Consider the following 16,301-nt stretch of genomic DNA (forward strand, 5'->3'; position numbering starts at 1 on the left):
ACTCTATCTACTTAAGCCTAACTAAGAAAAGCCTCCTCAGACTCCAACAGATTCAGAATGCTGCGGCTAAGCTTATTTTCGCAAAAAGTAAATTTGATCACGTCTCACCACTTTGTCCAAGCTTCACTGGCTTCCAATAATCTCCAGGGTCCACTTCAAATGTGCCTGCCTAACTTTCAAGATCCTTTGTGGCATTCTTCCTCCCGTTATTCCACTATCTTGGAATTCCTCTAATCCCAATTCCACCAGATCCTCCCCAAAATTAAAACTATCCTTCCTGTCTATAAAAGGTATATACCATGCTGGAAAACTAGGGATATCCCTCACCTTTAGAATCACCGAGCTCTGGAACAACCTTACATCCCCTCTCCGAAATTCGAGCTCCCTCCAACTCTATCGAAAACATCTGAAAACTTGGCTTTTCTGAAAAATGTAACACCTCCCCCCTCTCTGGTACCTAAAACCTCTATTCCTCCTTTACTCTTAATCCACAATCATCCTTTGAGTTCCATTCTATCTTAGTCCTGTAAACCGTGCCGAGCTCTACAATCGTGGAGAAGATGCGGTATACAAACCTAAGGTTTAGTTTAGTTTAGCACATACCAGCAGCTACCCAAAACTTACCTAGCCCAATTAGTAAGGAGGAGTGTGTGGCGCAGTGGTTGGAGCTACCCTGGGGTTGTGGGTTCAAACCCCGCGCTGAGCAAGTCACTCAGTCCTCCATAGCCCCAGGTACGCTAGATAGATTGTGAGCCCGCAAGGACAGATAGGGAAAAATGCTTGTGTACCTGATTGTAAAACCACTTGATAACCTTGATAGGTGGTCTATAAAAATCTAATAAAACTTGAATATCTCCCACTCGGCTGATTGATTTGAAAATGATTTTGTTCTTATTTCTTTCTTCCTAGTCTCACCATTCCTGCCACTTCCATCCTTCCAACCTTTTCTTAGCCTGTTGGCCCCCCTGTTCTTGAAGCCCAAACTGTTCCTCTTATCTTTGTATTACAGCCCAGGTCCCCTCCCACCTGAATTCAGTTCTGTTCTCCCTTGCACGGTCCATAGCTCTTCCCTTCCAGCTCTCAGTGCCTGCGTCTACTCTTATCTTCCTGCTGCACGCCTCTGCAACCTGCTATGAACCCATTGCTCAGCCAATAGTTGCAGAAACTTCCATCCTGCTTTCCCCAGAAGCCTACTGGAGTGTCTGACCAATGGTGTCTCCTAAGCTACTGCCTCCTCTGTAGCTTATTGGCTGGCTGAGAAATATCTGACCAATAGGCAGGAGCCTCAGAGGCACAGCCTTACTTCCTTGCTTTCCCCTGCAGCTCTACATCAGGAATATTTCAGCTGTGATGTCTGGTCAGTGCTGGAAAGAATATTGGGAGTAGGGGGTAGCAGAATTTTTATTAAAAAGAGGGTGCATAGCCCCGCCCTGTTGTACTCCCCAACCCTGGTCCCAAATAAACCTCGTCTCTTTGGGGCTGCGTCTGGAGGGCATCTGCACATGCAGATGTGACCCCCAAGCTCAATGGTTTGCAAAACCCGTCCAGGTAAATCCAGACATCGGTAACCCTAATTGAGGGTGCTCTAGCACCCACAGAGCCACCCAAGCTTCCTATAGGAACAAAGAAGCTCCTTCCTTCTGGACAGCAGCAGCAACAGCCTATGCTATTCCTTGTGTTTCTCCTTCTGATGGTGGGATCCTGTTCCCAATACTAGGGGCATACCCTGGAAACCCTATTCTTTTTTTTTTTAAGCATAGCTTCCTTGTCTCCAAATACTCACTCTTTATAGGCAAATGCAGGGGCTTTGGCTGGTATATTTGATAACTTCAACCCTCTGTGATCAAGGTCTGGTCGGAACTGGAATCCAATACGAAAATCCTGTCAGCAAACAGGTAAAATGGAAATTACTGGCAAACTGAACAAAGAAAACTAAGTTAGAAAGCTATATGCCAACAGGATCCCCACCTCAAAAACAGAATGCCGACCATGTTAGAAACAAAACAAAGCACAATTGGACTCTGCAGGCAACGCAACACCACAGCAAGAAAAGAAATGCATTTCCTCCCACTCTGCAAATTCAGATAGGTGCAAGTTTGCTGGTGCTTGATCTAATGGTGACGGGGCCACTGAAAACAACTTCATTTTCTGTTTTGTTTGATAGACCAGTATAGTTCCTTTACGGATGGGTAATATGCCTCACTTCTACCAGCAGGTGGAAACTGAGATTAAAACTTGTATATCAGTATAGCATGCATAACGTGACCATTTATTTTTTTCATCAAAATGGGTACATCTATTAATATTCAGCCCTGCCCCAATCCCGCCCCTAATTTTTTCCATTCATTTTTCATGTACACACATCTTATTAATTCATAATGGTAAACATAAAATTTTAAAATATCCACAAAGAACATTGTACGCAGAGAAAATGATAATGATCATTTACGAGTTTGGGTTTTTTTTCAAAGATGTCAAGGCAGATTACTTTAAAATATGCAATGTCATCTCAGTAACTATAGAAAAATAGACAAATATAGTGCAAAATATAGACAGCAGATATAAATTCTCAAAACGGTCACATTTTGATCACTAAATTGAAAATAAAATCTTTTTATCCCAGGACAAGCAGGCATGATATTCTCACATGTGGGTGACGTCATCTACGGAGCCCCAGCGCGGACAGCTTTTCAAGCAAACTTGATTGAAGTTTCAAGTTTTCTACACTGCACCACACATGTGCATGCCTTCTTGCCCACTAGAGGGCGCATCCCCACCTCGTCCTCAGTTCATTCTCTTCCGCGGAGCCAGAAGCCCTGTGGAAATTGTGCTCTTAGTTTTGCCTTCTGTCACCGCGGCTGTGTCCTTTTTTCGACTCGGTCGCTGTGTTTTTCTTGTTCTTTTTATTTATTTCAGTTTTTCGTCAAAAAAAATAAATAAATAAATAAAACTTTTCCGTTCGGCTCCGGGGGCTCCCGGTAGCCGCGGCCGCGGGACCTCGCTTGTTCCCGGCAGGTTTTTGGGCCCATGTCCCGTCCTGTGACGGGCTTTAAAAAGTGCACCCGGTGCGATCGGCTCCTTTCGATTACCGATCCTTACCGGTGGTGATTGCGTTGCCTGGGCCCTGAGCACCCCACCGACACCTGTTCCCGGTGCTCCACTTTTCAGCGGAGAGCTCTCCGCCGCCGTCAGGCTCGTATGGCAGAGCTCTTTGCAGTTGACCCCGCGGTGGGGAAGGCCTCGACGTCGGCCTCGGCTTCGGCCCCGGCCTTGACCTCGGCCTCGACTCCTTCATCCTCGCCCCGGGAGCCCGCGGCGTCGAAGCCGGTGTCTTCGACCCCGAAGTCGGCGAAGGGTAAGTCCTCACTTCCTTCTTCAGTTTCAGCCTCGAAGAAGCCATCCTCGAGTTCCTCGGCGGGTGGGTCGTCCTCGGCCCCGCCCCGAGCGCCGAAGTCGGGTGCCCCGCGGGAATACTCGGTACCGAGGTCGCCCTCGAGGGAGCACCCGACGGCCCCGGATCTGCCAACTATGATGGGGGTTCCCGTCTTCCAGGACTTACTCCGGGCTCTTATCGCCTCGGAGCTGTCCGGGGCCCTCACGCACCTTCAGCAGGCTTCGGCCTCGGCTGCCCCGGCGTCGGTGACCTCGGTCTCGGTGCCCTCGACTTCGGGCCCGGGGGGGTTTTCGGCCTCGGCCCCGACCTTGCCCTCGACCTCGGTTGACCAGCCTGAGCGGAGTGTGCGGCCTCGGTACAAGGTGCGGCGAGTTCGGAGGATCTCTTTCTCTTCGTCCTCGTCAAGGTCCTCCCGGGGTTCCTCTCCCTCGGGTCAGCCTCGGGCGAAGCGTCGGTCGAGGAAGCCCAAACGCCAACGGGCCTCTCCTCGACGACGCTGTCGCTCCTCGCCGACCGGGGCGGAGACCCTGCGGGTCTCCGAACTGCGCCTCGATAACCCGAGGCTTTTCCGTTCGTCTGAGGTTGAGTGCTCGAGGGACTCTTCGCCAAGGCGAAAGGGGCGTGCCTCGGTGCCCCATACCCCGGGGACTTCCCGAAGGGGTTCCTCGGGGCATGGGCGGTCCCCGACCCCGTCCAGATCGCTCGGTGCGGCTTCTTGGGGTTCGGGGTCTGGCACGGGGAAGGAACCTCGTTACTCACGCGAGGCTTCTCCTTCCTTCTTGGCGAGGCGCTCGTCTCGATCTCCCTCTCCGCCTTCGAAGCCCTCTTCTTTCTCTAGATTCATTCTGGATATGGGAAGGGCTTTGGACCTTGATCTGGGAGCAGGATCACAGTACACCAAGGAGTTTTTGGAGGAGCAGGATTTGCCCTCCCCTCCCCGAGAGACGCCTCGGATCCCTCTTAATAAGGTTCTTAACCAGACCTTTTTGAGGAACCTTGACTCCCCTCTTACAGTCACAGCGGTGCCTTCTAAGATGGAGTCCAAATATCGCACTGTTCCGTGCAAGGGCTTTGACAAGGCACAGCTGTCCCACCAGTCCTTACTGGTGGAGTCAGCTTTGAAGAAGTCGCAGCCTTCCAGAGTCTCGGCGGCGGTTCCCCCCGGATGGGAGGGACGGACCTTGGACAAGTTTGGTCGTCGCCTCTATTCCAACTCTTTGATGGCGACCAGGGTCCTAAATTACGCATTCACCTTCTCGTCTTATTTGAGACAGATGGTGAAGTCGTTGCCGAGGTATTATGGAGTCATGCCAGATTCCCATAAAGAGGATTTTGGGGCTTTTATGTCCAATTTGTCTCAACTGCGTCTCTACCTCTTCCATGCGGTGTATGACGCATTTGAGCTCGCCTCTCGTGTGTCAGCCTTCGCAGTGGCCATGCGCCGCATGGCATGGCTCCGTACCCTGGATATGGACCCAAACTTGCAAGAACGTCTGGCCAATCTTCCATGTGTTGGCTCAGAGCTGTTTGATGAATCCTTGGAGGCGGCGACCAAGCGTTTGTCCGAACACGAGCGCTGTATTGCCTCATTGGTCCGTCCCAAACCCCGGGCTCCGCCGCAGAAGCCGTTTAGACCTCCTCCGCAGCGGTACCCGCAGAAGTCGACGCCGGCCTTCTCCAGGCCTCCGCCCCGACGTCCCCAGCAGCAGGGCAGGGCGTCCCAACCAAAGCCTCTGGCGCAAGGAGCATCTAAACCCGCTCCGTCTTTTTGACGTGATGCGCGGTTGGGGCGGGCCCCCTCCGCACTGTCAAAGGACCCCCTTCCTATCGGGGGCCGATTGCAGGCCTTTCTTCCAGCCTGGGCCGAGATCACGTCGGACGCTTGGGTGCTCCGGATCATCTCCGAGGGCTACTCGCTGAATTTCTTATCCATGCCACCGGAACATCCGCCAGGGGTTTCTCTTTGCTATTGAGACCAGCTCCCTCTTCTCCTGTCGGAGGCCAGGTCCTTGTTGGGCCTTCGGGCGGTGGAGCATGTGCCCCCGAACCAAAGGGGACGGGGGTTTTACTCCCGTTACTTTTTGGTCCCGAAAAAGACAGGGGACTTACGCCCCATTCTGGACCTCCGGAGGCTCAACAAGTTCCTTGTCCGGGAGAAGTTCCGTATGTTGTCCCTTCCAGTCTTGTACCCTCTGCTAGACTCGGGGGACTGGATGTGCTCCCTAGACCTAATGGAAGCATATACGCATGTTCCGGTACATCCCGCCTTCCGCCAGTACCTACGGTTCCAGGTGGGAGAGTTGCACCTCCAATATCGAGTCCTTCCCTTCGGGCTGGCCTCGTCTCCTTGGGTCTTTACGAAGTGTATGGTGGTGGTCGCGGCTGCCCTAAGATCCCAGGGGCTGCAGGTCTTCCCCTACCTGGACGATTGGCTGATCAAGGCTTCATCCCGGGAGAGGGTTATCTCAGCGACCCGACAGACTATCATTTTTCTCCGTCTGGGGTTCGAGGTAAATTTTCCCAAATCGCAGTTGTGCCCGGCTCAATCCCTTCAGTTTATCGGGGCCGTGCTGGACACGGTTCGCCTTCGTGCATTCCTGCCCTCGTCGAGACTGGAGGCTCTGCTTCGCCTGACCCGTCAGATTCTGCTGCAGCGCTCCGTCTCTGCGCACCGGCTGATGATTCTGCTTGGCCACATGGCTTCGACAGTTCATGTCACGCCGTTTGCCCGATTGCATCTGAGACTCCCTCAGTGGACCTTGGCCTCCCAGTGGCGTCAGGATCGAGACCCGCTCTCCCTTCCTGTAACGGTCACTCCTTCCTTGAGACGATCGCTCCGTTGGTGGACCAACTCTTCCAATCTTTCCGGGGGTTTGCTCTTTCTCGTCCCTCCACATCGCAAGGTCCTGACCACGGACTCTTCGGAGTACGCGTGGGGGGCTCACCTCGACGGTCTGCGGACTCAAGCGCTATGGTCGGCGGAGGACCGTCTTTGTCACATCAATGTGTTGGAGCTTCGTGCCATTTTTCTGGCAGCCCGATCCTTCGGTCATCTGCTGCGCAATCAGGTGGTCCTGGTATGGACGGACAACCAAGTGGCAATGTATTATGTAAACAAGCAAGGGGGAACGGGCTCTTGGTCCCTGTGCCGGGAAGCCTTGCGCCTTTGGGAATGGGCGACCTCCCAGAACATCTTCCTGCGGGCGGTTTACATTCAGGGAGAGAAGAATTGTCTGGCCGACAAACTCAGTCGTCTTCTCCAGCCGCACGAGTGGTCGCTAAACTCCCGAGTTCTGCGCGAGGTCTTCGACCGCTGGGGGACGCCTCAGGTGGATCTGTTTGCCTCCCCGGAGACTCACAAACTGCCCCTCTATTGTTCATGAATTTACTCCCAGGACCGTCTTGAGGCAGATGCCTTCCTTCTCGACTGGGGAGGGAGATTCCTTTATGCGTTTCCTCCTTTTCCTCTGATCTTGAGGACATTGGTTCACCTCAAGTCGTCCGGAGCCACTATGATTCTCATCGCGCCTCGTTGGCCTCGTCAGCACTGGTTCTCCCTGCTCCTTCAACTCAGTGTCAGGGAGCCTCTACTTCTGCCTGTGTTTCCCTCTCTGCTGTCTCAGAGTCGGGGTTCGCTGTTGCATCCCAATCTTCAGTCATTACATCTGACGGCTTGGTTCCTTTCCCCCTGACTTCGGCGGTCAGGGAGGTGTTGGAAGCCTCGCGAAAGGCCTCTACTCGGCTTTGTTATTCCCAGAAGTGGACCAGATTTTCATCCTGGTGTACCTCGCACCATCTGGATCCAAGTTTGGTTCCGGTATCCTCGGTTCTGGAATATTTGTTGCATTTGTCCGAGTCTGGACTGAAGACAACTTCCATCCGGGTACATCTCAGCGCTATTGCTGCTTTCCATCGGCATCTAGAGGGACGTTCTCTCTCTCTTCATCCTCTGGTGGTTCGTTTCATGAGGAGTTTAGTTAATATTAATCCTCCTCTGAAACCTCCTCCTGTAGTTTGGGATCTTAATGTGGTCTTGGCTCAACTGATGAAACTTCCTTTTGAGCCGATTGACAAGTCTCTTCTTAAGTTTCTCACTTGGAAGGTGGTCTTTTTACTTGCGCTCACGTCTGCTCGTCGGATTAGTGAGCTACAGGCTTTGGTTGCGGACCCGCCCTTTACTGTATTCCATCATGACAAGGTGGTTCTTCGCACCCATCCTAAATTTCTATCTAAGGTTGTGTCTGATTTCCACCTCAATCAGTCTATTGTTCTTCCAGTGTTCTTCCCGAAGCCCCACTCTCATCCTGGTGAGGCGGCGCTTCACACGCTTGACTGTAAGAGAGCGTTGGCCTTTTATCTCCAACGTACCAAGTCTCATCGGAAGGTTCCTCAATTGTTTTTGTCCTTTGATCCTAATCGGTTGGGACATCCTGTTTCCAAGCGCACCTTGTCCAACTGGTTGGCTGCTTGTATTTCTTTTTGCTACGCTCAGGCTGGTCTCACGCTCCATGGTCAAGTCACGGGGCATAAGGTCAGGGCTATGGCAGCTTCTGTTGCTTTCCTCCGGTCTACTCCTGTGGAGGACATATGTAAAGCTGCCACTTGGTCTTCGGTTCATACGTTCACCTCCCACTACTGTCTGGACACTTTGTCCAGAAGCGACGGCCGGTTTGGCCAGTCGGTGTTACGTAACCTGTTTTCCTAAATTGCCATCCTCCCACCTGCCCTTTTTTGGTTGGCTTGGAGGTCACCCACATGTGAGAATATCATGCCTGCTTGTCCTGGGATAAAGCACAGTTACTTACCGTAACAGGTGTTATCCAGGGACAGCAGGCATATATTCTCACAACCCGCCCACCTCCCCGGGGATGGCTTCTTTGCTGGTTATGGAACTGAGGACCACGAGGTGGGGATGCGCCCTCTAGTGGGCAAGAAGGCATGCACATGCGTGGTGCAGTGTAGCAAATTTGAAACTTTAATCAAGTTTGCTTGAAAAGCTGTCCGCGCTGGGGCTCCGTAGATGACATCACCCACATGTGAGAATATATGCCTGCTGTCCCTGGATAACACCTGTTACGGTAAGTAACTGTGCTTTTTCTACCTTTGTTGTCTGGTGATTTCATGAGTCTCTGGTTGCACTTCCTTCTGACTGTGCATCCAATCTTTCTTTCTTTCGCATCCAACATTTCTTTCATAATCCAGCTCCATCCCCTTTGGGTCCAGATCTTTCTCTTTTCCCTCTGTTACCCTCCCCAGATCCAGTGTCAGTTCTCATTTGTACCTTTGTTCCAGGTCTCCCTCTCTCTCCCTCCTCTGTTATGATCTTAAATCTCCCTGTTCTTCCCCAGGGTCTCTCCCCCTCTGTCTGAACCTCCTATAGTCCTGCATCTGCCTCTTGTCTTTCCCCTTTGGTCCAGGCCTTTCTCTCTCTAGTATTTCTAATCTGCTTACAACCCCCCTTCCTCTGCCTATTTCTCGCCTTCCTTCCTCCCTCCCAGCAGATTTTAGCATATCACTCTCCTCCTTTTCTCCCCTCAGATCTGGTATCTGTCTCCTTCCTCTTTTCCTCCTCCCAGGTCTGTTATCTGTTGCCTCCCCTTCCCCCCTGCTCAGGCATCTCTCTCCGCTCCCTTCCTCCTGTTCTTCCTTCTCAATTTATTTTCTGCCTCTGTCTAAATTCTTTCTTACTATTCAGTCCTCAATGTCCCTCTTTCATTGTGTCTACCTATAGCTTGCCACCTCTTTCCATTACCCCTTCCAGTATCTAACTCTATCCTCTTCCCTTAATCTAGCATGTGCCCTTTTTTCTTTCTCCTCCCCACTTCCTTCCAGCATCTGCTCCCCCTCTCCCCCACTTCCATTCAGTGTCTGTCCCTCCTCTCCCCCACACTTCCATTCAGTGTCTGTCCCTCATCTCTCCCACACTTCCATTCAGCGTCTGTCCCTCCTCTCTCCCATACTTCCATTCAATGTCTGTCACCCTCTCTCTACCCCTTTCATCTACTGTTCACCCTCTGTCTCGCCCCTTCCATTCTCTGCCCTTTCCATCCAGTGTCTGTCCTCTCTCTTCCATATGGTATCTTCCCTCTTTCTATGCTCCTTCCATAAACTGTCTCCTTTGTACATGATTCGTTTCAGCTTCACCCCCCCCTCTCCATTTTTCTGTCTCCCTATTGCTCTGGAATCTCTCTCTTCTCCATTCCTTCCCACTCCATCCCATGGTCTGGCATCTCTATCTCCTTCCCTTCCCTCCCCCATGCCCTGGCATCTCTCTCCCTCCATGCTCTGGCACCTCCTGTCCCTCTGGTCTGGCATTTGCTTCCCGTCTCTCCCCCCATGCCCTGGCATAATTCTCTCCTTCCAACTCCCCCTCCATTATCTGCCATCTCCTCTCCTTCCTTCCTTTCTCTCCCTCCCTCCTTCCTTTCCCATGGTCTAGCATCTGTCTCCTTCCCCCCCATGCCCTGGCATCTCTCCCTCCCCCTCCATGGTCTGGTATCTCCTTTCCCTCCCTCCCATGGACTTGGCATCTCTCATCCCTCTCCCTTTTTCTGTTTCAGCATGCCCCCTATCTACCTATTACTCCAATATCCAGAACCTCCTTTTTCTTCTTACTGCATCCACCCCATGTCCAGCATCTCCCACCTGTCTTCCTACTCACTTCATGTCTGTTTTTTTCCTTCACCCAACAACCTTCATATCCAGCATCTTCCCGTGTTCCTTTTTTTCTTATTCTAAAACGTTGGCACGTGCGCCCTGCACCCTCTTCCCTGACAGGTCCCTTCTTCACCTCCCGAGTCCCCGCTGCTGCATCCCCCCTCCAGCCCACAATGCATTATCTTCCCCCCAAACATGGACCTGCAGTTGTTTACCCAGCAGAGCCTTCAAACGCTCCTTCCTACACAGAGCTTCGGCCTGCAACCGGCTGCCATCTTCCCACAATGCACCGCTCCCGCCAGGCCCCGCACAAACTACCGCCGAGCCCTGCGGCTGCTTCACTAAGGACCCGTCCTAGGGGACAGTGGAAAGTAGTGCTGCCCGATTCAGGAAAAAAAATTTCAATTCAATTTGATTCAGCCTAATGAATCGATTTTTCAATTCGATTTTCCTGCCCAATTGGGTGTTTTTTAAAAAACATCCTGGTGAGTTTATTTTATAACTTCTTCACCCTTTTATAGTTTCTTCACCACCTTTGCCTTCTCCTAACCACACTGGCGCTGTGGTGTAAACAAACAAAAAAGACTTTTCCTCTCTCTGTTAAATCCTAGCTCACGTTTGCGGTCTAACACCAGCTCTGGCAGGATACATGTTTCAAATCTGACATATTGTAATCAGAAAACAGAAAATAAAATGATATTTTCTATCTTTTGTTGTCTGGTCATTATTCAAATCTTGTTGGTCCCAGGCTCTAGTTGTCTTTCCCCCCCCCCCCTGTATTCCTACTTACTTGTACTTGACATCCCTACAATGTGACTTTTACTCTGTTTCTCTTCCTCCCCCACAAATATGCATGTATTCAAAGACATCACTGTTATTCTAAATATTCATTGTATTCAAGGACTTCATTGTTATGTCTTCGCTGACTGTCCAGCTCGTCTTATTGTAAACTACCTTGAACTACTTTGGCTTTGGCGGTATATAAAAAATAAAATTATTATTATTCTGATAACTTACTTGCCAGGGACTCCTTCTTTCTTCTTTCTCCGTGCTAATCATCCATCTGCCATCTCTGTCCTCCCCTTCCGTTTCCCTTCCCTAGAGGTCTGGCATCTTTCCTTTTTTTCGTCTCCATCCACAGATCCACCTTTTCTCAACTATCCTTTCATCCAGCATCTCTCCCTCCTTCCCAACTACCCTCCTATCCAGTATCCCTATCCCCCCCTCCACACCATCTCTCCCTTTCTGTTCCTTCCCTCCCTAAATCCCATTGCCCATCATCTCTCTCCCTCTCTATTTTTAAACCCATTATTTCTTCCCCCCAAAGTCCGACATATGCACATCTCTTTGAACCCCCCTTTCCTCCCTCCCTCCCTCCGTGTACTTTTACACCTGGCCCATTGCTCTGAAGGTTTGTCCCCCCTTGAAGGTCTGTCCCCCCCTTGAAGGCCTACATCACACCCCTGAAGGCCTGCTCCCAAGGCCTGCCTGTCCTCCCTAAAGGCCTGCCTGTCCCCCCTGAAGGCCTGCACCCAAGGCCTGCCTGTCCCCCTCTGAAGGCCTGCCTGTCCCCCCTAAAGGCCTGCAACCAAGGCCTGCCTGTCCCCCCTAAAGGCCTACACCCAAGGCCTGCCTGTCCCCCTGAAGGCCTGCATCCAAGGCCTTCCTGTCCCCCTGAAGGGCCAGCACCCAAGGCCTGCCTGTCCCCCCCCCCCGAAGGTCTGCCTGTCCCCCCTGAAGGCCTGTTACAATTCCCCCCCCACGAAGGACTGCACCTCCCCCCCCCCCCCCCCCCCCGGGAAGGCCTGTGTGTTTCCCTCTGGCCTCAATTTACCTAAATCCATCAGCCTGCATAAGTTCGCTAGTGCTAGCGATCTTTGCAAGCTAACCGTTTTCTCTCTTCTGAGCTCCCGCCCCTCCTCTGATGTCAGAGAAGGGCGGGACTGCGGCAGAGAGAAGACAGCTCAGAAGGTAGCTTGCAAAGATCACTAGCACTAGCGATCTTATGCAGGCTGATGGATTTAGGTAAATTTTGATGCCGGGAGGCCAGGGAGGAAGCTGGACACTGCAGCACTTCCCGACTGACCCTCCCCCCCTCGCCCTCTAAAGCAGGAGCGGCAGCGGCTGGCCACCAAGAGCAGTGCTGACTGTCCAGCTCGTCTTATTGTAAACTACCTTTTGAAATAACAAAAATGTCCTGAGGTGTGCCAGTCTAAAAGGCTCATTTCCCTTTAAAACTGCCTTTTTTTTCGGTGTTTTTCTCTACTAGCTGGCACTTTCTTTACAGCTAGGGAGGTTATCAGCACATAGAAACATAGAATTTTGACGGCAGAAAAGGGCTGACCGGCCCAACAAGTCTGCCCAATCATGATCCCTTCTACCCCTCGAGAAAACTATCCCCTATCATACCTCTGTAGCGACCCCACATGTTTGTCCCATCGTCTCTTGAAGTCGAGCGTGCTACTAGCCTCGACTACCTGACGTGGAAGACCATTCCATCTATCAATCACCCTCTCGGCAAAGAAGTATTTCCTGGTGTCCCCATGAAATCTTCCTCCCCTAAGTTTTAGCGGATGTCCTCTTGTCACCGTGGGACCCGTATGGAGTGAAGATTTCCTCCTCCCTCCTCCTCGATGTGGCCCGTTATGTACTTGAAAGTTTCTATCATGTCCCCCCCTTTCTCTGCGCTCCTCGAGCGAGTATAAGCGCAGACTGCTCAGACGATCTTCATATGAAAGATCTTTAAGTCCTGAGACCATCCTTGTGGCCATTCTCTGAACTGACTCAATTCTTTTCACATCCTTGTGGTAATGTGGCCTCCAAAACTGGACACAGTACTCCAGGTGCGGTCTCACCATGGATTCTGTATAATGGCATTATAACTTCGGGTTTTCGGCTGATAAAGCTTCTGATGCAGCTAAGCATTTGTCTAGCCTTTTTTGAGGCTTTCTCCACCTGATGTGCAGCCTTCATGTCTTCACGGATGATTACTCCCAAGTCCCTTTCTACTTCAGTTTTTGTTAAGTTTTCTTTATTTAGGGTGTATGTAGTGCAAGGATTCCCGCTGCCAAGATGCATCACCTTACATTTTTTGGCATTAAAATTTAGTTGCCAAGTACTGGACCATTGTTCAAACAAAAGTAGGTCTTGTTCCATAGTGTTTTGCGTGGTTGCGCTGTTGGGTTTAGTTGCCCTGCCCACAACGTTGCATAGTTTAGCATTGTCGGCAAATAACGCAATTTTGCCTTGAAGTCCTTGAGTCCGATCTCTTACAAAGATATTAAATAGCGATTGGGCCCTGCAGCACTCCACTGGTCACCTTTGACGATTTAGAGCGAGTACCGTTTACCATCACCCTTTGAAGTCTGTCGCTAAGCCAGTCTTCTACCCATGCAGTCAGCGTTCCTCCTAGTCCCATCGCGTTCAATAACCTGCGGTGTGGAACACTATCAAAAGCTTTACTAAAGTCCAAGTACATGATGTCAAGGGACACCCCCCATCCAGCTTTTTTTTACCCAGTCAAAGAAGCTTATCAGTTTGGATTGACATGACCTTCCCTTCATAAAACCATGTTGGTGGGGGTTCCTTAATTTTTCCTCGTCCAGAAACGTGTCTAATCTGTTTTTGATCATTGTCTCCATTAGTTTACACACTATTGAAGTGAGACTTACCGGTCTGTAATTCTCAGCCTCTGACCTGCATCCCTTTTTGTAAAGAGGAATAACATTGGCGATTTTCCAGTCCAAGGGAACTTTTCCCTTGCTAAAGGATAAATTGAAAATCTCAGTTAACGGCTCCGCCAGGACATCTCTCAATTCTCGAAGCACTCTGGGGTGTAAATAATCCAGACCCAAAGCTTTATTGATCTTTAATTTTGTCAGTTCTTGGTAGACACTGCTCAGGGTAAATTCAAAGTCCCGGAATGGATCCTTCAAGCTCACCATTGTCTGTAGCTGAGGTCCAGATCCCGGTGCTTCACAAGTGAATACCGAGCAGAAGTAGTTATTTAGCAGTTCTGCTTTGTCTGCATCCGAGTCTGCAAAGTTACCGTCGGGTTTTTTTATGTGCCCGATGCCGCTTGTGTTGTTCTTCCTGTCGCTGACGTACTTGAAAAAGGATTTATCTCCCTTTTTAACCTGCCTAGCTATATTTTCTTCCTTATCCCAGGACAAGCAGGCAGGTATTCTCACTAGTGGGTGATGTCATCAGACAGAGCCCCGGTACGGACGTCTCACAAGCACGTGTTGCTTGTAGAAACTTAAAAGTTTTTAGATGCCCGCACCGCGCATGCGCCGGTGCCTTCCCGCCCGGAGGTCCGGGCGTGTCTCCTCAGTTCTTTTCTTTCCTCGGAGCTGAGAAGTTCAACTTCATCATGCGCTAGCTGAATTCAGTTAAATTTGCCTTCCTTGTCCGCGTTTTCGCTTTCTTTTAATTACAGTTAACAGTACTTTTCTTTTTCAGTTAAAAAAAAAAAAAAGGAAGATTATTTCCTCCGGCGGGTCGAACGGGCCGGCCACGTGGCTCAGGCCCACTGGCTTCGACCTCGCGGCGGAGATTTTCCGGCCTATGTCCCGGCCAATCACCGGGTTTAAAAAGTGCAGCAAGTGCCAACGCGCGATTTCACTCACGGACCCTCACCGGCGCTGTTTGCAGTGTTTGGGCCCTGACCACATTCCGAAATCGTGCAGGCCTTGCTCTACCCTTACGGCACGCTCATTCAAACGGCGTTGCCTATTGTGGGAATCGATGTTCAAGATGGACGCAGCTAAGGATCCCTCAGCCTCCACTTCATCTGATACCTCCCCGGTTCGGGCGAAACCGGTATCGACCCCTCCTGCATCGAGTGTGGTGAAACCGGCATCGTTCATCCCGACACCATCCACGAGCTCGACGTCGGTGCCTGCCCCGGTCTCCTCGGTTCAGGTACCTCTTCCTTCCACAGTACCACCAGTGGTCATCAAAGTGCCGAAAGCTACTAAGCAGAAGCACTCGACCTCGAAGGAGCGCGATGACCGTGCAGGAGGACCCCCTTTCGGTGCGGATCCCTCCTTATCGGCTTCGCTACGGTCCATGCTGGAAGCTCAATTCGTTGAGCTCATGCAGACCATCGGACCCGGGCTCATCGCTGCCATACAGGGTGACCTCCCGGTACCGGTCCAAAGGGGCGGTCCGCCCCCTCCCCCTCCTCCACGCCGTTCGACCTCGAAAACCGACGAGAACGAACGGGGGAGGGCGGCGATGCCCATGCGGCAAGCCTCGCTTACCGATATGCCGCCATTAGAGCCCATTACGCCTCCGCGCCAACATGGGACCAGACCTCCGATCGATACTCAAAGCCCTGGGCATAGTCAGGAAGAGTTCTTCCGTACTCCTTACCAGACTTGGGTAGCATCGCAAGAATCCGCATCGCAACCCCAGTTGCGATCCACCGCTTCCAGCCCTATCCACCACTTGGGGGCCTTGGGAGACCATGCGATGCACAGACGATCCCGATCCCCGTCCCGCCACCGAGACGGGCACCGATCAAGACACTCATCCTGGCACTCTCCACGCCATTCGGAGGTGTCACCGCAGAAAAAACTGCAACGTATGGGATACTCCTCATCAGAGGTGTCCCCTCCGGAGGGACCGGAGTACGAGGAGACATCCGTACCCGATTCTCCTTGCCACTCCCCGATGTCCATGGACCCGGAGGCCTCTTCCTCTTCCAGCCCGTCCCACAGACCGACACTGGCGGATCAATTGTCTTTCTCATCATTCCTCCGACAAATGGCGGATGATCTGGATGTGACCCTTGACACGGGCTCCCGATACTCCAAAGAGTATCTGGACACCATGCATTTACCTAACCCTCCAACGGAGTCGCTTCGGCTCCCCCTGCATAAATTGCTGGATCAGACCTTCATGCAGTGTTTTGAAACACCGTACTCCATACCGGCGATTCCCAGCAAACTCGATGCTCGATACCGCATCGTGCACCATAAAGGGTTTGAGGGCCCTCAACTCTCCCACAATCCCTACTGGTCGAGTCCTCTCTTAAACGCTCTCATCCCTCTCAGGTCTACGCCTCTGTACCGCCGGGCCGAGAGGGGAGAACGATGGACAAATTTGGTAGAAAATTCTATCAAAACTCCATGATGGCGTCACGGGTGCTGAACTACAATTTCTTTTTCTCTTCCTATCTGGAGTTCTTCTTGCCGGTGCTCCGCAAGTTCACTCCATTCATAGACACCCAAGCTCGATTCGAGTT

General features: G+C 51.5%; 1 protein-coding gene across 1 annotated transcript in view; it reads right to left on the reverse strand.

Annotated features, from left to right (window-relative positions):
* The window catches only part of CUL9 (cullin 9), a 535,945-nt gene that overhangs the window by 3,344 nt on the left and 516,300 nt on the right, over positions 1-16,301 (reverse strand). The window contains exon 45 of the mRNA XM_033937681.1: positions 1,784-1,881. Coding sequence (XP_033793572.1) covers positions 1,784-1,881 — 98 coding nt within the window. The remainder of the gene's footprint in view (positions 1-1,783; positions 1,882-16,301) is intronic.

Source organism: Geotrypetes seraphini, chromosome 3, assembly GCF_902459505.1.
Source record: "Geotrypetes seraphini chromosome 3, aGeoSer1.1, whole genome shotgun sequence".
NCBI lineage: Eukaryota > Metazoa > Chordata > Amphibia > Gymnophiona > Dermophiidae > Geotrypetes > Geotrypetes seraphini.